Consider the following 25,088-nt stretch of genomic DNA (forward strand, 5'->3'; position numbering starts at 1 on the left):
AATCCTGTTTTTAGCAATGGAAGGGAGAAAAGCATAGAAATACTGCCATCTCCTGGTCTTACCGCAGGTACACATAGAGTAATAAAAAAATACAATCCTGAGTTTTCCTCTGGACCACCAAGAACAGAGTTTTTTTTTTTTATGAGAACTGGCTATTAAAGGCTGGCAGAAAGGGAGGCGAACAGGCCCTTTCACCTTCAGGCCTGACTAAGAATTAAATCTGAAACTCGAAGCAGATGGCCGATGACTCTGGGTTTCGAATGAGCCCAGGCGTACCCTAGAATGAGGAGTCTAACAGGAAGGGGTACATTTGGAGCTACAATAAAGACACAAAATTCTCCTCCCCACCTCAGCAGCCTCGGAGAAGATGAATTCTCTAGGAAAGAGAAGACATGGGAGAACTGGCCCCAAAGCAGTGTGCCAGGCCAAGACCCAAAGAGAGAGAAGACTGCCAGCGAATCCGAGCCAACTACCCGGCAGCTTCGTGGGAACTGAGCAGAAGCAGCTGCAGCAAGGGGGCTGGATTTCAGCCCAGGGCTCACCTTCCACCTGACAACCTGTAGGGCACCCCTCACTAATCCTATGCAGAGGTCCTGGCTACTGGAAACACTTGCCCTATAGTGGTGCGAACATTCAACTATCTAAAAGTTATTTGTTAATCTTTGAAAAGCATTTCTGCTTGCCTAAACATACTCATACTATAGATCCAGTAATCACGCTCCTCGGTATTTATCCAAATGAGTGAAAAACCTATATCCATACAATGCCTGCACGAAGATGTTCACCGAAGCTTCATCCATAAGCGCCAGAACTTGGAAGCAACCAACATGTCCTTCAGAAGGCACATAGATAAATAAGCTGTGGCCCAGACAATGGAATACTATTCGATGCTAAAAAGAAATGAGCTGTCAAGACATAAAGAGACACGGAGGAACCCAAAATCCATATTGTTAAGTGAAAGCAGCTAATCCGAAAAGGCCTCATCCTGGATGATTCCAACTACATGACACTCTGGAAAAGGCAAAACCGCAGAGGCAGGAAAAAGATCAGTGGTTACCATGGGTTTGGAGGCATGGGATGAACAAGCAGAGCTTATAAGAGGGTTTTTTTAGGGCAGTGAATCTATTCTGTGTGATACCGTAATGATGGGTCCCTGCCATTGTACGTTTGTCTAAACTGAAGAGTGCACACCAAGAGTGAATTCTAATGTAAACTACGGAATTTAAGTGATTCTGACATGTCAGTGCAGGATCACTCGATTGTAACAAGTGTGCCCTCTGGTGGGGGAGGTGGAGAGTGGGGAACATGAGGGGGACAGGAGATAAATGGAAAGTCTCTGCTTTCTGCTCAGTTTTGCTATTAATCTAAAACTGCTCTGAAAAGTGAAGTCTGTTTAAAAAATTCCATCTCTATTTCACCAAAACCATAGTGACAACAGAATTTAACTAAAGTAGTAACAGAGATTGGGCATATAATTGCCCACATCTTTCCAGTATTTAAAGTGTTACAAATTCATGTATTTGGGTTAAATTTTAACCTTCAGGGAAAAAAAGAGAGAACTCCTTAAAAGGATTGAAATATTGATTTCATCTATTTCCTACCTTTGTTTTGAAGTCTATTTTGTCTGATACTAGTACTGCAACCCCTGCTTTCTTCTCTCTGTTGTTTGCCTAAAATATGTTTTTCCATCCCTTGACTTTTAGTCTGTGCATGTCTTTGGGTTTGAGGTGAGTTTCTTGTAAGCAGCATAGAGATGGGTCTTGCTTTTTTATCCATTCTATTACTCTGTGTCTTTTGATTGGTGCATTCAGTCCATTTACATTTAGGGTGACTATTGAAAGATATGTACTTATTGCCATTGCAGGCTTTAGATTTGTGGTTGCCAAAGGTTCAAGGTTAGCTTCTTTAGTATCTTACTGACTAACTTAGCTCAATTATTGAGCTGTTATATACACTGTCTGGAGATTCTTTTCTTCTCTCCCTTCTTATTCCTCCTCCTCCATTCTTTATATGTTGGGTGTTTTATTCTGTGCTCTTTCATGTTTCCTTTAACTGTTTTTAGTGGGTAGTTGATTTTATTTTTTGCCTTTAGTTAGTATTTGGTTGTTCTGCTTTCTTTGCTATGATTTTACTTTCTCTGGTGACATCTGTTTAGTTTCAGGAGTGCTCCCGTCTAGAACAGTCCCTCTAAAATACCCTGTAGAGGTAGTTTGTGGGAGGCGAATTCCCTCACCTTTTGCTTATCTGGGAATTGTTTAATCCCTCCTTCATATTTAAATGATAATTGTGCTGGATACAGTATCCTTGGTTCAAGGCCCTTCTGTTTCATTGCATTAAATATATTATGCCATTCTCTTCTGGCCTGTAAGGTTTCTGTTGAGAAGTCTGATGATAGCCTGATGGGTTTTCCTTTGTAGGTGACCTTTTTCCTCTCTTTAGCTGCCTTTAAAACTCTGTCCTTGTCCTTGATCTTTGCCATTTTAATTATTATGTGTCTTGGTGTTGTCCTTCTTGGGTCCTTTCTGTTGGGAGTTCTGTGTATTTCTGTGGTCTGTTCGATTATTTCCTCCCCCAGTTTGGGGAAGTTTTCAGCAATTATTTCTTCAAAGATACTTTCTATCCCTGTTTCTCTCTCTTCTTCTTCTGGTACACCTATAATACGGATATTGTTCCTTTTGGATTGGTCACACAGTTCTCTTAATATTGTTTCATTCCTGGAGATCCTTTTATCTATCTCTGTATCAGCTTCTATGCGTTCCTGTTCTCTGGTTTCTATTCCATTAATGGCCTCTTGCATCTTATCCATTCTGCTTATAAGTCCTTCCAGAGTTTGTTTCACTTCTGTAATCTCTTCTGGACATCTGTAATCTCCCTCCGGACATCTGTAATCTCTCTCCGGACTTCATCCCTTAGCTCTTGTATATTTCTCTGCATCTCCGTCAGCATGTTTATGATTTTTATTTTGAATTCTTTGTCAGGAAGACTGGTTAGGTCTGTCTCCTTCTCAGGTGTTGTCTCTGTTATCTTGGTCTGCCTGAAATTTTGCCTTTTCATGGCGATAGAGATAGTTTGCAGAGCTGGCACAAGTGATGGCTGGAAGAACTTCCCTTCTTGTTGGTTTGTGGCCTTCCTCTCCTGGGAGAACAGCAACCTCTAGTGGCTTGTGCTGGGCAGCTGCGTGCAGACGGGTCTTCTGATTCTTTCTTTGTCCCAGGGGCGCCAGCTGCAAAGACCCGCTCACAGGTCTTACTGTCCTGTTTCCCTAGTTTCCAGGGCCCCATGCACTGTGTGTCTGCGCTCCAGTGCAGATGGCTGGGGCTGGGTGTTTAGCAGTCCTGGGCTCCCTCTCCCTCCCTGCTCTGACTCCTCTCCTCCCGCCCAGAGCTGGGGTGTGGGGCGCTTGGGTCCCGCTGGGCTGGGACTTGTATCTTACCCCCTTCACGAGGTGCTGGGTTCTCACAGGTGTGGATGTGGTCTGGATGTTGTCCTGTGTCTTCTGGTCTCTCTTTTAGGAAGAGATGTCTTTGTTGTACTTTCAAAAATATATGTGGTTTTGGGAGGAGATTTCCGCTGCTCTACTCATGCCGCCATCTTGGCTCTGCCTATTTCCTACCTTTGTAATCAGGAAATATTCAAGTCCTCTACTCAGTAAAAATACATATATAAACAAAGCTTGTGCTTAGTTTAACACTTCAAAAGGCTGGGAATTCTCCACATTAAAATGCTCCATGTTCTTTAGACAGACCAGGTGCTTTGAGAACATTTTGTATAGTTGTCTTATGGTTAAAGATGGAAATTTACATCCTTTGCCAGATTTCCTGCATCATTAGGACTTGACCTGTTTATAGGAATATTGTGATTCATACAAAGACCCATTACACACTTGGAATACTGAGGTATTGGGGAAGAAAAGAGCTTAGACAGATTAGACACTGCTGTAGACTGACTTGTCCCCCACAGTCCACATGTGGGAGCCCCAGCTCCAAGTGTCAGTGCATCCGGAGACAGGGTCTTCAGAAGGTCCTCAGAGTTCAGTGAGGTTGTAAGGGCAGGGCCCTAACTGGATGAGCCAAGGACTGTGGCCTTCTAAGAAGAAAGAGAGAAAGCTCTCTCCACCATATGAGGTCTCAGTAAGAGGGAGCCTTCTGCCAGGCAGGAAGAGGGCTCTCCCGGAACTTGATCAACTGGCGCTGTGCCCCTTGGACTTCCCGCCTCCAGCACATGAGAGATAAACCTCTGTCCTTTATAAGCCACCCAGTTGAGGTCCTGTTGTTATGGAAGCCCATGCTGACTAAGACCAGCATAGTGTGGACTTGCTGGTGGAAAACTGGTTCCGTGAAGACAGCTGCAGGTCTAAACTACCTGGCTGTGTGTCCCTGTCACTCCAACTGAAATGAACATGAGTCAAGATATTGTAAGTGGTTTTCATTTAGTTTAGGAGGATCACAAACTCTAGAACCAGTAGAGACCGCAGAGAATTTCTAGGCCAGGGAGATTCAAACTGCACTGTGAGGCCCTCCTCAGGGCCTGCCACTTGGAGAGGAGAGTTACTTACTGAGCACCAGCTACATGCCAGACACAGGACCCAGCGATTCAGCTGTGAATGGCACAGCAAGGCCCCTGCCTCCCTGAAGCTCACAGTCAGATGGGGACAGGCACGTAATAAACAAGTAAAGGAATACAAGTACTTACAGACTCACCAGGGGTGGGCATAAATAGTTCAAACAGGATGGTCTGGGAGGGATCTCCAAGGAGGTATGAGCCCCGGAGCACGAGAAGGGAGGGGTGGTGCATGACATCAGAGGAGACAGGAAAAGCAGGGGAGAGCCCGACCATGCAAGGCCCTGCTTGGTAAAGACTGTGGACTTTATTCTAAGAGTAAAGGGATGGCCCGGAAAGTTTGAAGCAGAAGAATGTGCGCTTCCATTATCCTGGCTGCTACAGAGGAACAAGCTGTGGAACAAGAGCAGAGGCTGAGAACCATTCAGGCGCTTGGAGGAAATGCAGGTGAGGGACATGGAGATGGGAAGGCCACACTTTGGAAGGAGGAATGACAAGAGCTGCTGGTGAAGTGGTTAAAGGCAGTGAGAGCAAGAGAAGACTCAAGAGTAGCTGAGGTTCCGGGCTCCAGCCTTTAGGGGCCACCATCGCTGAGGAAAAAGGCCCAGCAGCAAGCAGGCCTGGGGGGCAGCATCACCCAGCGCTCACTTTGGAGAACGTCTGCCCATCTGTCCATCGTCCTGAGTGCCTGACAGCTGCGAGGCCTGGAGAGCAGAGCTGGAGCGAGGATCCGGTGGGGCAGAGTTGGCCAGGGGCATGATCCAGCTCAACTGGCCCAAGCAGGGTGAGTGACTACCTGAAAGCGAACCACTAGCATCTCAGGAATTTTCAGCTCATGTAAGCCGGAAGCCCAGGCAGTAGCTTCAGGCACCACCAGCCTCAGAGAGGGACATAGGGGCTCTGCCTCTCTCCGTGGCTCGACTCTCCCTTCCTCCATTCACAGCCAGTCCTGCAGGCGAGCTCAGCCGTGCTGGACAAGGTGTGATCACCTTGCAGGCCCTCCTGAACAGGAGTCCAAAGGGAGAGGAAAGCCCTCTTCCCACAGCCCATGTGCTGAGGTGTCAGGAAGATTCCCATTGACCCAATTTGGGTGCAGCCTGAACATCATTAACTGGAAGTTCCTCAAAGGTGCAGTCAGGATTGGGCACCACTTGGTTTAAATAAAGGAAAGACATCTAATAGTTTAAAGCAACACAGAGAGGGACGAACTGTCTTAAAACTCTAGTGTTAACACTGAGAAGTGCCTGGTGGTTACCATGGGGGAGGGCTTGGGGCAGGTGAGTGAAACAGGTGAAGGGAATAAAGAGGCACAAAAAAACCCCATCATAATATAAATTAGGGATGAAAGTACAGCATAGGGAATATAGTCAATAGCTCTGTAATATCTATGTTGACACTACAGTAGTTGGGGTGAGTATTTAAGAGTGTTAACCAACAAAACACTATGTTGTATACTTGAAACCAATATAACATTGTATATCAACTATACTTCAATAAAAAATTAAATAAAAGTAAAACTCTAGTCTTAAAAATTTGAGAGAATGCAGATTAGCCCATCTTGGGACAAGGGGCCATCACTAGAGCATGGACCATTCCAAGAGTTTGTGAAGAACATGCCAGGCAGAACCACAAATGTTCACCAGTATTCAACACACACTGGATGTGGCATTGTTCATCAGAGGTGTGGAAAACCCAGAACTTGGTGTGATCAACAGCCAGGGCGTGGGAAGGCACTGTGAGTATCCACTTCAAGGAGTTTGCCTGGGAAGGGAATGCGTGGCAGGAGAACCTGGTCCTAGGAGATCTGAGCTGATGCACGAAGGAAAACAAAGCACAGCCGATGAAGAAAGCCCTGGCAGGGGCATCCCTGAGCAGGAGAAGGTTAGGACGCCTGCATGAGGAAGCGGATCAGAGCACCCTCTGTGCAGAAGCCAGAACTTGCCCCTATTTGGAATAAATATTCCATTTATTCAAAAAAAAAGTCACTTTTAAACTTCCCAAAAATCTCAATTTGCTTACAAGGACCATGTAAGGAATCTCACTCCTTCACTATTGGGTAGCTCAGTCAAAAACATTACAAATTAAGGCCACACCTCCTTTCCCACTTGCTGTCTTTACAGGGAGGGATACATTCACTCTTGGATTATCACAGGCCTACTCATCAAAAGGCTCAACCAATTAAAATAAGCTTTTTAGAAAAAAGTGCTTTACAAACAAGTACATACTTTGGTCCTGGGGAAGCAGTGGAAGGCTATGTTTAAACATGTATGCAGAGAAGTAAATTGAAAACATTGGTGGAATTTCTTTATTACATTAGGAAATTACAGCTTTTTCCTAAATGCAGAAGTTGTTTTCCCCTTTTTATATAAGGTAATAATGTAAGGTATTCTTAAAGAAGGTGCTACTATCGTGGGAAGAACACTGAGCAGGCAGAGGACCCCATGGCCAGTGATGTATGTCTTCGTCCCTGTGTCTGAGTTCTCCGTGCCTTCCCTGAAGGGTGGCTGAATCAGACAAGAGAAATGTTGAGAAGATGCATTAAACAACTGCTATTACCACTGACATGAGAGTGCTTATTACACGCCAGGCACCGCACACATATTAAGGCATCAAAAACTCACAACCCATTCTCATAGCTGCAGAAACCTCAGTGTATCACGTAAAGTTCCAAGGCTGTTAATTGGTGGGCTCTTCACAAAACCTGCATCAGTCTTCTTCCTGACACCGGAGTGGACCCGAACTCCATTTCCCAGCCTTCCTCTCTGTGAGGCACGTTGTCACCGCCAATGAAATTTGCACAGAAGCAGAGGCACCATCTCCAGCCTGGCCCATAAAGCCTCATGCTCGTGGTCCTTAAGCTCGTTCACACCACCGGCTGAAGATGACGAGAGCTGCCTCGGATGGCACTTGTGAAGACAGCAAAGCAGTAAGACCTGGAGAGCCTGGATCTTTGAACCACCACTTGGAAGAAAGCTGCCTGCTAACTGGAAACACCAATGGCAGACTTTGCATGAGGGGAAAAAAATCGATACATTTGAGCCATTATATATGGGGTCTGTTGTCAAAGCAGCAATTTGCTACCCAAATTAATTCAAATTTAGGGCCTTGAAGTGGGTACTATCCCAGGAAAAAACTTAAACTAGGTGACATTGGTTTAGTGGGTGGTAATAAAATTGGTATCAGCAGCTGAGAAGATGGAAAGCCATGTTACTCAGTGGCAAGTCATGTGGTAAAGCAGTTTCCTACAGTTACACCAAAGGCAAGGCCGCTGTGGCTCTGGGAATGCTTGGAAAGGGCCGGACTGCCCCTGCACGCTGGCTTTTATCTCCTCCCTTACCGGGAGTATGTGTGCTGCCTGATAAGTGTTCAGGAAAGAACTGGTCAGTCTGCTAGCAGAAATGAAAGGGAATATAGTGTAGAAATTTGGGGCCTCAAAGGCTGGGAATGCTGACTGCTTCTAAATCCCAAATAGTGAGACTGAAAAAGGCTTCAAGCAGCAAAGGCTGAAGGCTCAGGCCCAGTGCAAACATGAAGGCTGTGGGCTTCCCGTGGGAGCCTATCCCTTTACTAGCTCACGGCAGCTGCCCTTACACTGACGGGGTGAGGAAACAAGAATGTGACTCCATCCTGAGAAATACATCTGGTAAAAAATTTTAGAAGTGGATACTGGCACATAAAACTGGCTGCAGATAGGTTAGAAACTCACAAAGTTTTTAGTGATATTGTATTGCTAAAGAAACAATGAACTGAGTCTGAACAGTCTTGCACTGTTTTAATGTCAAAAACCATCAGACTTCCCAACCTTGTGCTGGCAGAAATCAAGCCTTGAAACTTGTGCATCCTCCAAGCAGAGGAATCTGCCCATCACCTCCTCCAAATGAATCATGGGGGATGTGCAAATTAGGAACTCCAAAGGGTGCAGCATGAGAAAAACACACAGAATAATTCCTCCTGGGGGCAGAATCCGGGTTTCATCAGGGAACCTCTGTCTCCTTTCCATGCCGGCCCTGTGCCAGTGTGTGCCGAGTACGCCTTCTCTCTCATCTAAACAGGACTGTCTAGTGTGGTTTTGCTCGTGTACTCCCACTTATATTGGGTTGGGACGGGAAGGACTGCCTTTTTGGTTCATCAGACCATGAGGGCCCACATATGAATCTAATGGATAGGGCTGTATTTGGAGTTGGGACCTTGAGTTGTCTCCCTTGGAGAGGGGATAAGTGTTCTAAAAATGAGAATGAAACACAGTTTTGGTGCCCAGAAAGGCACATTGCTGAAACTGGCAACCTGCTCAGCACACTCATTTTCTTTCCCCCAGGTCACAAGACTACTTTCTCACCAGTGTCCCTTGCAGTTTGTTGTTGCAACATTACTAAATTCTAGCCAATGAAATTTGAGAAGTGATAGTGGCAAACCGTTAAACACTTCCCATGAGCCACGTGCCATGCTCTCCCTCTGCTGGCTTGATGCTGACAGTACAGAGCCCCGGAGGCCATGTATTGAACTGTCTTTTGAAAACAGGAGCACACAGCAGAAGCCCTGAGTATGTGAATCACTAACAGGGGAGTAGGTCACGGGATAAAGCACTTGGAGCTTTATATGAAGAAAATCAACGTCCATCACTCATTCCCTTAGGGGTTCTTGGTGTAGCACCTAGCCAAAGTACAGTGATGGAACTGGGCCACAAACCCATCCGGGCATCCTGGCCCCATCTGTGCTGCTCTACTGCCTATGAACAACTTTGAGGGACTATGATGAACCTCTTCTTTTGCCAGCCCCAAAGGCTGATGGGGACTAGGACTAAGACTTGGATTTTTCCTCCTTCAGCCCAGTGAAAGCTGGAGCCGGCTGAGAGCAATGCCAGCAAGTCTTCTGCTGGTCAGAGAACCCTTGTCCAGAGGATATGTATTGGATGCCTTCTCTAAGTGACATGACCATTTCATACAATCAGAATCCATTTGTCCACCCTAATTTTAGTCAATACACAAATGAATTCATAAAATGAAGTTGGCACCTAAGAAAGCCTCTCTCCAAACCTATTTTATGCCAAAGTGATAGACAGGACCTAAAACAGGCATGCGGGCCAGACAGGAGCATAGGAAAAGCGTCAGGACCAGGACCCAGGCCACCCAGACACCCATTGTTCTTCCTGTGCTGTGTGCAAAGGTGAGCAGCAGGGATGGCGTGGCAGGAGCTATGCTGTCAAACATCTTTGTGGCTCTTGGTTTTGGTACATTAACTCCTGAACCTTGTGGATACCCATATTTATAATACTATGGCTATATTATACCATGTCACTTAATTGTTTGACTATGGACCTAGAACTGTGTGTTCAGTACCAAAGACACAAATGAACAAGAACTGTCTGCCCTGGGCTTCTGTGGGGCTCACACTTCAGTGGGAGCAGAGTCGTGGAATTACAGCCAGGTTGTGCACTATGAGCAATACACAGGAAAGGAACAACTAGCATAAAGCAGGAACTCGGGACTTCATTCTCTTCCCCTTTCACAAATTAAACTGAGATGTCTCACATTTTTTAAAAACATGTTCCCAAAGCATCTTGAACAGCATTCACTAATATTGTAAGCACACGTGGAACGGCAGACAGCCTGACTTCACCAAGCTCAGGTGAACTTCCCTTCAAGAACATTCTGTTGGCAGCCCCAGAAACTGCTCAAAGGGAACTCCTACTTTCCAATACTGGAGAAGAAATGCCACCAGTACAGAACTTTGTGTAAAATACATCTTGTGACAAAAGTCTACTTTTTTCCGTGGAGTTAAGGCAATATTCATGTTCGTTTTCTAAGATGTTATAATTTTATAATTTAGTATATAAAATGCTAGGCTATCATATTATCAGATGATGTTGCTCCAGACATGACTGGAGATACAGTTCATATGCCTTCTGGGTTTTAAGAGTAATCATTTTCTTATTCCTCTCTCACAGAAAAGTAGTAAAAATGATAAAGTGTTACAGGATTATTAATGTTTTAACACATTCACAACACAGACCTCTGCTGCTGGTTGACAGATTCTTTTATTGATAATCAAAAAACTTTGCACTTACAATAGGAAAATAAATGTTTCCCTAATGAATGATTAAATGACAACTACCCCAGGCCCTTACAGATTTTGAAACATACCTTAGAAAATAGGACATTAGCCTGCCCGAATCATTAGAAGCTGGCTGAAAATGAGAAATGGTAATTTATCAAACATTGCCCTTAGCTTTTCCAAACAGTAGTTCCCCAAAATTAAAGCAGGAAATAGAATTTAAATTTAGAACTAGTTTTACATATGACTCACAACTTACATGTATGATTTTTATGTTACTTTTTAAAGGTATTCAACAGAAATTCAAGCCTTATTTCAAGGTCATGAACATGAGATGTGCAATAAAGTTGTGATTTCTCAACATCAGAGTTTAATTATTACACAATAGTTCAAGCAGCAGATATAACTCCAGACTCTATTTGTTCTGCGTCCTGTTCCCCTTCAGCACCAGTAACTCGAAGGTGTTCAGAGCCATCCATGACTAGGGCAGGCTGCTGATTCGTCCCAGAAATCCTTCACAGATATGTAATACTTGTTCTTTTCAGAAGAAAACTGTTGATTTGCCTTTCCTATTCCTTTTCTATTATGAAAAACAGGGCTAAACAAAATTTCAAGTCTCATTCTGGATGATGAAAATTATTATCTAGAAATTATCTTTAGTTTCTTAAAATCTATCCAATTGGGAAGAAAAACCAAAACCTTCATGAAGGATAGTGTGCCTTCCCCATTCCCTCAAAGTCAAAGCAAAAATAAAGCCCCAAAGAAATTTCAACATTGAATTTTTTTGAAAATTTAAAGCTTTACATAATTTAAGAGTAAAAAAGCTTTACATAATTCGCTCATTTCTCCATCCTTCTTTGTTAGTTCAATTCAAGGCATGATCTAGCAAACTTCTATTCAAAAGCCCATTTTTCAAAAGGTATGTTTCTAGATGGTATGTTTAAACAGTTCACTGCCTTGCTTATGTATGTGTATACATAGGTGTAAATATATATATATATATATATATATAGGTTAGCAATAATCACATGACTACCATTTGCACTGCATGAAAGTCATTCTACTGTGGCATATAAAGGATGGCAGTCAGTCTATGAAGTATCTTCGGTTCACACACACAGACGTATCACTAGTCCCATCAACACTGCTGACAATCAAAAAGCCTAAATATTTTTCTAACTGAATTCTGATAGAAAAGTGTGAGTATAAATTTTTTTTTTTAACTTCAGTCTTCAATATTGAAACTGCTAAAGTTACTTCGGTTTTCCACGAAAAAAAAAAAAGGAAAGTTGGGGAAAAAATAAAAATGAATTTAGGAAAACATCCTATTACTAAACATGTTTAAGAAAAAACCAATATAAAGAAAATATTCAAATCAGAGATAAAACCTCTGTGATTGTTCACTATAGCATTATTTGTAATAAATAACAATCAGAAACAAATGAAATACTCAGTAACAGAACTGCAAAATAAATTAGGACATGCCCAATTGATAACTACTACACAGCCATTAAAGAGAATGGAGGAAGATGATGAAACTTCATGCAACGCATGACAACATTAAGCCAAATGGCAGAAGGGATCCCTGGCCCACCTGCACAAACTAACCAGGAACATAATGACATGCTATGTCACTGTGCTGTGGGCATTGTTTTCCTTTTACTGAGAAAACTAAACAATATAAAGCTTCTATAGTGACTGCACATGTTTTTAAAAGAAAGGAAAAACATCAAAAAGGATAGAACAACTCAAAAGTAAGTCTTTGAAAACAAATGTTCCAGGAGGCACACTGCAGACCACATCTAGACACCACCCCACCTCAGTACGTGGGATGTAGTACCTGGCCCAGCCGGGCCCTCCCGAGGAGGCTGCTCTCAGGAGCAGGACCAGAAGTGGGGTGGGCACCCGGCCAGAAGGACCTGTGGCCCCATCCCTAGCATTGATTTTATCAACAAGGCCCTAATTTGTTTTGGGCATGTATACAACACATATTTCTATGAGGACAAAATCTCACATGAAAGTTTTTATAATTCTCCCTCCAAAAAATTCAGATGCAGTTTCCTTCTAGTAACAAAGCAATTCTCGATTAGCAATCAAGTTACATGTTTTTTAGAGACCAAATGGCAAGTGCTAACCCTGTGTAACATGTGACCGTAGATAATTAAAGATGGCTGCTAATACCTACCAGGGGTAATAAAGACAGAGGCTTACTTACAAAAGAGCAATTTTCAATAGAAAAACTGAACATTCCCCTTGGGAAATAAATGTAATACTTTATCATTAAACAACTGGAGTGAAAGGCTAGGTTTTCCACAACTGCAATCAAATAGGATTATAAGGCTTCCCCAGAGGCCCTAACAGTGTATGGATGGGAAATTTTTATGGTTTTACGACAATTATAACCTCCTAGCTATTTTAGCTCTCTGAAGAAAATGTTCAATTGAAAGACTAAATCATAAGAAGCACTTAATATTTTAAACAGTTGCTCAACAACAAAATTTTAAAATAGGAAATCACTCATCGCATTAAAATATGCTCATCAAATATTTGAATAAGTACATTGAGAAATGCTACAATACAGCAGCTTACTAGCATACTGCGGTACTCTGCACTACTACAAAAATAGGTGTAAAAAGCCTCGTGTACTCAATATAATGGTAATGCTTTACTTCTTGCAAGCAGTGTATCTTTCAGTTACATTTTCCCAGTTGATTACATTCCAAATAGCTTTTAGATAATCAGGTCTGACATTTTTATACTGAAGGTAATAAGCATGCTCCCACACATCAATCCCCAGCAGTGGGATAAGACCTATGGGAAAGAAGGGAAAAATAAAGCAAAAATTGTCAATTTCATTCTAAAAACACTACATCTTTGCCACCTAAACTTCATTTAGCCTATGTACACAAAACCATCCTTTACAACATTCTCATCCATTTTTCAGATTCTTATATAAATAGGACAAGTGAATAAGAATAAAGATCCTACAAAAAGATATTCAACTTTATTCTTCAGAAGAAAATGTGATAAATAATAAAAATAATTAAAGACTTGGGAAAGTCAATTAACTACACTATTTTAATAGCTGTTATTAAAATACTAACAGATTTATGCCAGAGCCAATTCTCAGTCGTCCTCACTAGGGTTCTCAGTAAGTATGTGTGAGGTTTGTAGGCATAGTTGAGGACCTTTCAAAGGTTTATGGGGAACCTGCTCTGCTCCCCAACTGTAATGTTAGTTTTAGAGAATACAAAGGATTTAAGGGACACTAACAGAAAGAGTAAGTTAACAAGGAAAACTGAGTAGGCCTAAAGAGACACACAGTTTTCAGAACTTAAATAATGTAAATGGAGAATTAGTTGTAGCTATACAACATTCATTTAAAGAAGCTCTCTTTAAAGAAACTCTCAAACTAAATGACAGCTCTCCTCTAGGAAAATAATTACCCATAAGTACATCTTATCAGTTGTTAGGCATGTCACTAACAACTTATCATTAATAATTAAGGGAGCAAAATTTATAAATGATTTTCCCCACAAATAAAATTGCCATGACTTACACTCTTTTTCATGCCAATGGGCCTTCCTCAAATGGGACAGAAGGAAGTGTAGCTAACTGGGAGATCAGAGCCTCTACATCCCAGTTCCCTACCAGGTGTACCTGACTCTCCATAGCAGTCAGGGCTCACAAACCTTCTGCTGGCTTCCCATATTCTGTGGCATCTCACTTTCCCAAGAGAGCTATTTAGACTCTAGTTAAATCTGAATACCTCCACAGAGAAGTAAGTCATGTAAGCAAGTCTTCTGACATGTTCAGAGGTAGAAAGTGTGGATGAGAACTACTTAATTGATGTTGAGAACTACTTAATTGATGTTAAGATCATCACCTTACGGTTGGTTACATCAAAGATCAAAGTTCCAGCTAATTGCTGGAGATTTATGCCTATTTCCTAATGAGCTTCTAAGTCAATCTGGCTCAACATAAAGGATTTGGTGAGCTCTGCCTGAAACTTCTAAGTCAAGTATTTTCCTGTATCAAGAACCCCCAAAAGACAGAAGTCTGGAAACCTGAGCTCTAGTCCCAGGTTGACCACAGGTGCTCAGCAGAGGGGATGAGAGTCCAAGGTCTGAAAGTCAGGCTCAGCTTACTTATCTTTTCCTCCTTTCATTATTTATCTAATTTCAGTCTTTTATTTTAGTGCATATAATAATGTAAGCTAATACAAAATCTCTGTCAAATGAAGCAGGGTTTATGTTTAAAACATCTTTTGTTAATGTATCTGTAAAATTACATGTGCTTATTTTATAAAACATCAAGGACTTTTAATGCCTTTTTGCTTATACAAGATTCTGGGTATCACCTGTCCAGATCTGCTCAAATGAGTACATGCTTAGGAGAGGTTTAAGTACTGGGGGTTTTTCTTATGTCCAGGTAAACGCTTTCTAGTGAACCATCTCTTCCAAATGAATGTGTGACAATTTCTAAAACTAACCTGTTGTTCCTTGCAGGGGATCCTGGTTAGGACAAGCAACAATCCGTAAGCGTCCCAATTCCTTATCAAAACCAAGCCAACCCCAACCTGAGCCTTGGACACCAACAGATAGAGTGGTCAATTTCTCCTTAAATTTCTCAAAGGATCCAAAGTCACGTTTGATGGCTTCCAGCAATTCCCCTATTTAAAATAAATAAATAAATAAATAAAGCCCCACAAATGAACAGATTGCAACAATCGTAATAAAATATTTTACTACTATATTAAAACATTCTTGTCAGATGGCCCAGCATACAACTAGACAACATCACATAGAAGACATAACATTACCCAGTGAGCCAACATAACACCACATCACAAGGTCTCACGATTTTAATTCATGTGTTTGCTGCTGAAGCATGTTAGAGGGATTTCTTCACTCGCTGTGCTATTTCCAGCAGGAAAGAAATTACATTTTCTATGAGCTTTCTTTTTTCCTCTCTATAAAAAAATGTCACTTTGACTCTGCCCTACCGACTGTGTCTCAATTTGGGAATAAATGCTATGGTTATTATTGGATTCTTCTCCATGGTAGCCTAAATCTTTCATATCTCAACTATATCATTTTAAGCAGTGATTTTTATGTTCCATTACTGAATTGAGGGAAACTTTAAACTATAAAACTCTTATTCTGTAGCAATATAGAATCTAATCCTAGATTGAGCACATTAAATCAACTAGGCCAAAATAATCACTTCTCTTAGTCCAGTGGTTTAAAAGTAATCATCCATTTAAAGCACGAGTGATAGAATAAAGTGACACAGATGAGATAAATGACAGAGTACCAAAACCTGTTTATTTGGGTGTATCTAACACTCCGGTAAACTCATCAGACCTCAAAAGTATTAAGTCATAGTCTGGAGACCTAACTCAGAAAACATAAACTGTCCAGCTTCCCATACTTCCTCCCCAATTCATCTTTACTTCCAAATGAAACTGCTTATTTCAAGAGCGTAAGATGCCTTCTATAACAATTAAAAACACACACACACAGAACCTTAAGGTACCTGCCAGAAACCTAGAAACAAGAGAGCTCTGTTCATGCCCCATACCGTCCTTGGGGTGAGGAGGATAATTAAACACAGCCTGGCCTCCACACACTACACAGAAGCCTAGTAAACAAGCACAGTGAACAGGACTCCGCCTCTGTACTCCCCTCATTAGCTGTATTTGCCCTGGTGACCCACACTTGTCCTGGAAGACCTAATTTTCTGGGAGAGTAGTAAAATAATAGTAAAAGCCACTATTCTGAGCTCTTTACCTATGATAACTGACTTAATTTTCAAAAAAGCCCTATTGTTATCCCTGTATCATACAAATGAAGAAAGTAAGATACAGAATGGATAAGTATCTTAGCCCACCCCAGTCAGAGAGCTCTTTTCTAAAAACTGTTTTCTAAAAACTGTCTTTTCTAAAAACTGTTTTTCAGTCTTTTCCTAAAGTAACTTCAACAAGTAGACACCAAATACGTCATTAGGCATGTGTGTATAAAATCTGATGCCATAAGCCCCTGAATGTACTGTTCATTCTGATGTGTGTCCCTTTGAAAGTTACAACTCTGTAACTCCTTGGCATAAAAAAAAATATACCATTATGATACCCCAGAGAGAATTAAGGTAATACAAGAAAATCAACAGTCATTCCTATGTTGCACAAAATGTAGCTCAGCTTGCACCAGTATAAACCAACCTTTGGGTTCTCCACCACCGTTAGGGCTCAGGTTTGTCCAGAAAATGCTATGATTGATATGGCCTCCACCATTGAACTTCAGCGCAGGCTGAAGAGCTATCTGAGTTGTTACATCACCTGAAATGTTAAAATGCAAACACATTGTTTTTTAATTCTTACGTTGTCAACCATTCAATACACTATTTTTTTTCCCTTTTAAAAATGTCAAATAATTGGACCAGCCTCTCTAACATCCCTATAAGTCCTAAAATTCTGTAATTTCAGGATTCTACCAAAAAAGAGACCTTCCTGATATGATCTGTCCCAGGGGATTTTCAGTTCAATTAATCACATGCTAAATAACTAACAAGAGGACCAGCGGGAGAGGCAAAGCTAGTAGAAAATTCACTCCTGAACTTCAAAGAACTCAACATTTCATTGGATAGAAAAATACTACAGCAAATAAAATAACGAAAAGAACAAAAACAGGAAACAGTGGAATGCTAAAATGTACGGTTCCATATACCGACTATATAGTTTCAACTCTCATTTTGTAGACAGACAACTATTTTTTAGGATATATTTCAATGTGGCATTAACAAGAAACTCAACATATTCAAATGTGAACTCCTGATTTTCAACGGCAAACACTCCTGCCGTGGCCCTCTCCATCTCAGCAGGTGCCTGCTGTTTTCGCAGGACAGTTCTCTCAACTTGGTCACTTTGACTCCTTTCCTCTCACACCCCCACATCCAACCCACCAGCATATCCACCAGCAAAGGCAGCTCTATCTACCTTGAAAGCACACCCAAAATGAATGCTTTCTTCCCACCGCTGGTGCGAACTGGCAGCACGCCCACATGCATGTGCGCTGGTCCCCTGCGTCTGTATCTGCTCCAATGGTCTGCTCTCAGCACGGTGGCCAGAGGGGTCCTCTAGGCCCCAAAGTGATCACAGCAATCCCCTTGTCAAACTCCTCCAAAGGCTGCTCTTTCCACACAGAGGAACCCCACATCCTTAACCACCTGCTGCAGAGATGCCTGTCACCTGACCCTGTGCATCTCCTCGCTGGCCTGGCTGCTGCTGCATTTAACATGAGCAGCTCAGCCTGCTCCCCACTTCAGGCTTTCACTGACCACTGCTGCCTGGGCTGGAACACTCTTCTTGGAGATAGTCTCACAGTTCATTCCCTCACATCTCCTTCACGTCTCCACTGAAACATCAATGTCACCAGTGAAGCCTTCTCTAACCACAATATAAAATAGGCAATTCCCTGCCACTTCCCCTACTTGTTTTTCTCGATAGGACTTACAACCCCTGGCACAGTACATAATTACTTGTTCGTGTTTCCCCACTAGAATGAAAGCTCCAGCGAGGACAAGGACTTTTGTGCACTGCTGTGTCTCCAGGGATCAATATACTGCCTCATTCATAGCAGGCACTCACTTTTCAAAACTCACAGGTTTGTTGATTGATTAGATAATTGAATATATTAAATGTAGCTTCTACAGAAAAAAATCCTCACACCTATACTTTAAAAAAAATTTCATGTTTGAAGACTTTTTTCCTACTTGCTGAACAAGTAGGCAAAATATCTTTTTCCATGCCTTCAAGAAGGTACAGATTAACTGAACTATTACAAAAAATAGTAATTCCATTGTTCAATAACAACTGAATACTTATTATTCACAAGATCCCAAGAGGAACAGTGAAGGACACAAAACCACCAAGAGCTCTGCTCTTATGCAGCTGACATAGCAGAAAAAATTCTCTGTTTCTGTTCTTAAGGGCAGAAAATGTGACTGCTGAAGCAAAGCCAAACCTTCAGCAATTCCAAAAGGGGTAGAGGGTCAAGTGACATCTGCGTACAGAGACAATCTTGGAGGTTTATTTAAGATGCCCACTTCTTGTTGTTCTGTTTACAGAATAATTTTCTTACATATCAGTGTTTCCCTTATTAATTTTTCATGGAGAGTTGCCATAAAAGTAAATGTAGGTTTTATATTGTTTTAAAAAATCAACAGTAACTAAATATTTCTAACGGAAAAGAAACTCCCTTATTGAGAAGTGGCTTAATAATCTCAATCTATTAAAATTTTAGCTTTTTCAATTTTAGTAGAAATTTGGGGGGCTTAATATCTGCTGTTAAAAATGCTTTTCAGCTCTCAATCATAATATAAGCTGGTCCTTGGGGTGGTAGTACAGCATGGAGAATACAGCCAGTGATTCTATAATATCTTCCTATGTTGACAGACAGTAACTGTATTTACTACAGGGAGTGAGGATTTTATAATGTGAGTAACTGTTGAACCACTGTGTTGTACACTTGAAGCCAAAATATGATTGTATATCAATGATACTTCAATTAAAAAATTAATAAAATAACATTTTTCTGAAGTTCAACATTTTCTTTGGTTTCACTTTTTTTCCTCTATTAAATACAGTAAAAGTTAAATACTTCTGTTAGAGGTATTTATGTTACTTACATGTGGTAAGATTGATGGTGTTAGTTTGCTTCTATATACCCCCAAATTTTCAAACATGAAACTTTAACCCTTTAATAATTTTTAAAGTATGATTTTTTTAAATAAAAGAAAGCTTGCAGGTACTTATCTAACTCTTAGGTGACATAGCACAACATAATGTAAAGCTTTATTCCCCAGTGGTTTTCATCAAACAAGTAGAACTTTGATTTCACAAGAAAAGGACTGAAATTAATCTGTTTTCAAAATATTGGAGAGACAGGCTCAGGGTGTCAGATGCTGTCATGCAGGAAACACTTTCACAACTGGGATATTCCCCACCCTCACCATTACCACATCTTTCCCGACTTTGTTATTTTCTAAATCATCCAAACTTTTCCCGTATTCGAGGCTCCTGTCACAAGTAAAACTTCCAAAATGTGGCAATTATCTCAGGCACAATCAATCAGGCTGAAATACTACATTTTCCCACCAGATGCCCCCAGTCAACAAGATGTCACTGTCTAAAATTTACTCAACAAATTTCACAGGACTGACATTCAATATAAACATATATTTCAGAAACATCCTGAATGTTTTTACCTGTGTTGCTTATTAAGCAATGCATATAGTCTGCAAACAAGACAACTTTTTTCTTGTCCAAACCACTGACTACAGTTTGAAAACCGCAATACTGTTCCGTATAGAGACACTGACAGTACTTCCATACACACCTCCAGACCCATACACATCAAATCCACACACTACTGGGTTCCTCAGCTGAGCTCCTTCACACACAGCTCCTCCACATTACACTGTAACACTGAATTCTAAATATTAACAAATAAATTGAAGCCTGTTTCAAGTTTCCCACAAAATGGATCGTTTTCTTCTTTATCTTGGCTCCGAGTGTACGGAAGAGCAGTGAAGTGGACCTAGTGACTAGAGGGGCACTGGTGCGTGCGGACGCGCGGCGCCTACCCTTGGCCAGCGCCTCCTGGTACTTCTCCTCGGCGGTGTTCAGGTTGTTCACGTAGGCCGCGTGGTGCTTGCTGTGATGCAGCTGCATGATCTGCGCGTTGATGTGAGGCTCCAGGGCGCCATAGTCGTAGGACAAGTCGGGGAGGCTATGCTTCTGCCTGGAGCCCAGGGACCCCAAGGCTGGCAGCAGCCTCCTGCTCGTGCTGGAAGAGAGCAGCACAGTCCGATCCGCTCCCGCAGCCGTCCCTTTAAAGCGCGCCGCCCGCGCAGACCAGGCTGCAGGAGCCGCGGCGCATCTGGGCCCCCGCCCGCCCGCAGTCCTGCTCTCGGAAGAGCTAAACTAGAGCCGCACTCCGGGGCCGCGGCAGCACCGGGACGCACTCGGCGCACACCTGCCCTCAGGCATGGCCGCCCGACGCCGGGCCCCGAAGGCGCGCTCTGCCCGCCGGGCCGGGTGGGGGGGGCTCGGTACCCGCCTCGGGCCTCCGTCCCCGCGGCGCCCTTCCCCTTGGGCAGACCCTCGTCCCCCTCGTGCCTCACCTGCACGCTGCACGGGACAACATGATGGGAGCAGGCGCCGGACAGACTCACAAACTGCAGCCACCGCGCCGACCGCCGGGAGTAAACACGCGCCCGGGGCCGCACCGCCAAGGACACCGCTGCCCTCGCGGGCTCCGCCCCCTGCATCCGCCGCTCCCATCCAGGAGGGGGGGGTGCCAGGCCTCGGATCCTCCCCACCAGCGCCGGGCTCCTCCCCAGAGCCCAGAGCACGCGAGAACGGGGGACCCAGAGACCTTCCCAGAGGGGCTTCGAGAGTCGGGGCGCCCACCCGCCGTGCTTCTGGGCGCCTCGGGCAGGGAAGGCCGCTCTTCCCCCCTTAGGAGTTGGTACGGCCCAAGCTCAGCCTCCCGGCCGCCCCGCCCTGCGGACCGACCGGCAAGGTGTCGCCGCGCGGTTGCGGCCCCGCCCCTTCTCCCCGCGCGCGCCTGGGCCGTGGGGTCTGGTGCCCCCAACCCTCCACTCCCCACTTCCCACTCCAGGTCCCCGCTCCCCAGGAAAGACGCCTGTTTCCCTGAGCGGCCTTGGCGCGCCTCAGGGCCGGGAGTGACCTTTCTTTATGAGTGTACAGACCGTGGGACCTCCGCCAAGCCAGAGCCCGGCAGACGGCGGCCTGATAATTCTGTTACTGAACACCTTGCCCTGTGCCAGGGACTGCGCTGCAGGGTTTACATAACTGTGTCTTTATTTCACCCCCAGGGAAGGGATCTTGACTCCAGGTGACAGTTAATGGGCTCACAGGTTAAGCAGGTTGCCCTGGTCACACAGTTAATTAGTAAGAGAGGTTTGGAACCCAAAGTTCATACTTTCTTGATTAGGAATCCTCACCAGTAAGGTCTGAAGTGTTTGGAGTGACCTCCATGAACCAACCGCGGGAGAGTGCATAAAAGTACAACATAGGATTCTTTGCTACATTGTCTTATAGTCTGATAAGCTGTTTAAAATGCTTTCTCAAAAAGATTTTTCTTAAATCCTGAATTGTATAAATCACCCCCATATAGAAGTCAGGAAAGTTTTACAGTTATTGGCCCAAGTCATTGTTCTTGGCCGTATTCAATAGAATATAAAAGGAAACAAAGATTAGGTGCTGAATAGAGTCTGTTATCTTCTTTCACACCCCACTCCTCCCTTCTCCCCTCCCCACAAGGATGACTAGGCTTTGGGTTCCGGGAATAGCAAATGGGAACCACTGAGTGTGGCTTCTCAGCAAGAGGGCTGGGGCTTGCTGACAGTCAGGGGGATGTAACCAAGGGTACGTGACCCCGTGAAGGGAGAAACTCAGGTCAGGAGCAGGTTATACCTGTCCTTAAAACTCAAGCAAATGGTTGGCAACAGGAAATTGAGCAGCATTTTAGCAGAAGTGAGGCACTTTGAATGGTTTTCAGGCAAGGTAGTCTGGCACTGATTTCATGAGGGGCAAACTAGTTAGGAAGCTGTTGCATGAATCCTAGCATGAGGTACTAGCCATGGGAACTGGAAGAAAAGGGCGTTTTGAAGAATAAAACAGCAGAATCCAGTGACAGATCACTCACTAATAAAAAGGCTTGTTCTAGTGAAAACAAAATATCACACTACAAGAATAAGCCCAGTCAGGCTGCAGAGATGTACTTCTTGTTTGTACAGATGATGATACTTTGAGGCTTAAACTGACCCTCCAGGACATGATCTTTTGAACCAGCAACAAAGACTGTGGGGTGGGGAAGTGACATTAGCAGTCAAGTAGAAGTGTCTCTAACATCATATCTGTCATCAGCTACATCCTTCCAGAAGACAACCCCAACTGTGAGAGAATCCAGGATTGCGACTAAGGATTTTGTGGGGGATGAGAGATAATAAGTTTATTACATTCCTTGCCTACCACATCCAATAAAAAGTCCTCTTTCCCATTTTTAGCTGGCCACTGTATGAAGAACTCATTCAATATTGGCCCAAGGAGTTAGATTCCAGCTGAGTGGGATCTGTCCTAAATTACTGTAGCCATTATGTCCTCTGCCACATCAGGGCACCATAATTGTGGATTTTTCTTGCATAAACCTCCCAAGACTGCTTCAAAGCCATGCTCAAGACCCACCACAGTCTAGGACGACATTGGCTGAAGGAGGCAAAATGTGGGTTGAGATTAAATAATTGTGATCCAGTTACTAATTGTATTCATATTCTGGTAAAGGGGTCCAGCCACAGTGTCTCAGAGACAGAGGGTGTATTCCCTCAAGTAAAAGAGATCTGGAGTAGGTAGTCCAGGGCCGGGATGACAGAGGCGTGAAATCTTAAGGACCCAGGCTCCTCTGTCCTCTGAGTTGCCTCATGATCCATTATGGCTTCTACAGCACCAGTCACCTCATCTCCTTTCCATGCAGAGGGAAGGACAAAAGTTTGGGCCCCAACTGTTCCCCTTTTAAGGATCCATTGTGGAAGATTCACCCAGGAATTTAGGTACAAGGCTACACCTAGCTATAGAGGAGGTTGGGAAACATAGTCATTTAACTGCACATTTCCAGTCTGAAAAAAACAGAATTCTGTGACTAATGGAAAAATGAGTAATGGATTGGAAAACAGCAATCTTTGCAACATATCCTTCTGCACTGTTTCTACATGGTTGGATGTGAACTGTGACCACTATGGAACAACCTCAGCGGCATTCTCTTGTTTTTCTTTTCCTTTTCACTCTTTATCACTGATCTTACCCAGGCAGGAATCTAAGTAAGAACTGCTATACCACTTACCCTTTGCATAACTGGGATTGTTAATAGGACCAAGAGTAGTACTTAATTGCTAAAATGAAATCAGTGGTCCAAGCTAAAAGAGAAAATGATGATAGAGATATGGTATCATTAACAAAGGTTTCAAAGTTAGCTTCCCCCTACCCCACATACCCCATTTCCAGACTAATTATAATTAGATTGTGTCCTCAAAGAACACATTAACTTCTGGAAAGGAAAGGGGAAGCGTGGCTCAGAATGGAAGTGTGTTATTGAACAAAATGTGTGGCGAGTTGTATCCATAGAGGGAGAGGGAACCAACCTTACTGAGCAGATCCTCAACATGTGGTAAGTACTAGGTAAAACGCTCTACACTGTCTCTTAATTCATACAACATCTCTGTGAAGTGGCTCGTTATTCCTCTTTTGAGCAAAAATTGACTTGACCAAGGTCATACACAGAGCAGGTAAGTAGTACAGTAGGCCTTTGAATGTACTTCTCTTTCAACATTGATATAACTCTGTGTCTGTGAGTGGTTACCACAACAGCTTCCAAATTCATTGCACCCAATAAAATTGGCTCAACCATATCTTGTTTGTGCATAGCCCAAGTTTTGAAACTTCCCCCTCCTGTGCTGCTTCCCAACTTACTCCTGTCTTCTCAGGTACTACTGATCTCTGGCCTCATCTCTTATGTACAATTCAGGTCAAAACCCTTGGACCTGGAGCTTCACACTGAGACTCAGTTTTCACGTTGGGCCATTTGCCCCTTCAGTCACATTTGCTTCTTAGCTTCAGTGAAGACCCAGCTCTCTGGAGCTTCCCTTGGCACCAACCCCCTGACTTTTCCCACCCTAGTCTATGGAGAAAAGCAGACTTGCAGAACATAAACTTGGAAAACTGGAAGCAAATAGAGGAAAAGTGAAGAGACAGGTTGTCCCATATTTAGACTCCAGCAGATCCCTCCATAAAAACTATGCAACATCTGCCCCTTTAGGGGAATGAACAACCCACCAACTCACTGCTCCAAGTGTATTAGGGTTCTCCAGAGAAACAGAACCAATAAGTGTATATATAGAGAGAAAGAGATGTCTTATAAGGAACTGGCTCATGCAGTCATGGAGGCTGGCAAGTTCAAAAACCGCAGTGTGAACCCCAAGGCTGGAGACCCGGGGGGGCCAATGGCGCACATCCAGCACAAAGTCAATCTAATGGAAAATGCCTGCTCGCCTGGGGGAGATCAGTGTTTGTTCTATTTAGGCCTTCGGCTGACTGAATGAGGCCCACCCACATTATGGAGGGCAAGCTGCTTTACCCCAAATTCACCAGTTTAACTGTTAATCTCATCCAAAAACACCCTTTAAACTGACATAGAAAATTAACCAACACGCTAGATAAAAAACACAACCAGTGCAAAAAACATGATCTGTGTAAGGGGTGGGGGGACCTGTCAGCCACCATACCCCCAAATCCAATTCATGTCCTAGGATTTATCATGGAACAAGATTAAATTCATAGGGACGGTTCTAAGAACACATCTTAAGAGTGACCTGAGATGAAAAGACCCAGACCTCTCAGG

At 43.2% G+C, this 25,088-nt stretch overlaps 1 protein-coding gene across 1 annotated transcript; it reads right to left on the bottom strand.

The window, feature by feature from the left end:
• Positions 1-10,575: 10,575 nt before the first annotated feature.
• Positions 10,576-20,954, bottom strand: SOD2 (superoxide dismutase 2). The gene is made up of 5 exons (XM_017666020.3): positions 20,794-20,954; positions 20,254-20,456; positions 16,832-16,948; positions 15,104-15,283; positions 10,576-13,422 (listed from the first exon to the last, which is right to left on the bottom strand). Exons 1-5 carry the CDS (start codon positions 20,814-20,816, stop codon positions 13,277-13,279), a joined length of 669 nt encoding a protein of 222 aa, XP_017521509.1. The 5' UTR covers positions 20,817-20,954; the 3' UTR covers positions 10,576-13,276.
• Positions 20,955-25,088: the final 4,134 nt, after the last annotated feature.

The sequence above is a fragment of the Manis javanica genome, chromosome 13, assembly GCF_040802235.1.
Source record: "Manis javanica isolate MJ-LG chromosome 13, MJ_LKY, whole genome shotgun sequence".
In the NCBI taxonomy this organism is placed as follows: Eukaryota; Metazoa; Chordata; class Mammalia; order Pholidota; family Manidae; genus Manis; species Manis javanica.

What these genes read in the sequence shown, in the direction of transcription:
- SOD2 (XM_017666020.3), bottom strand. Translation starts at nt 20,816, where the DNA reads ATGTTGTCCCGTGCAGCGTGCAG. An exon ending in CGGTGGTGGAGAACCCAAAG is followed by an intron (nt 15,284 to 16,831) that starts GTTGGTTTATAC and finishes TATTTTAAATAG; the next exon opens with GGGAATTGCTGGAAGCCATC. An exon ending in TCCCCTGCAAGGAACAACAG is followed by an intron (nt 13,423 to 15,103) that starts GTTAGTTTTAGA and finishes TCTTTCCCATAG; the next exon opens with GTCTTATCCCACTGCTGGGG.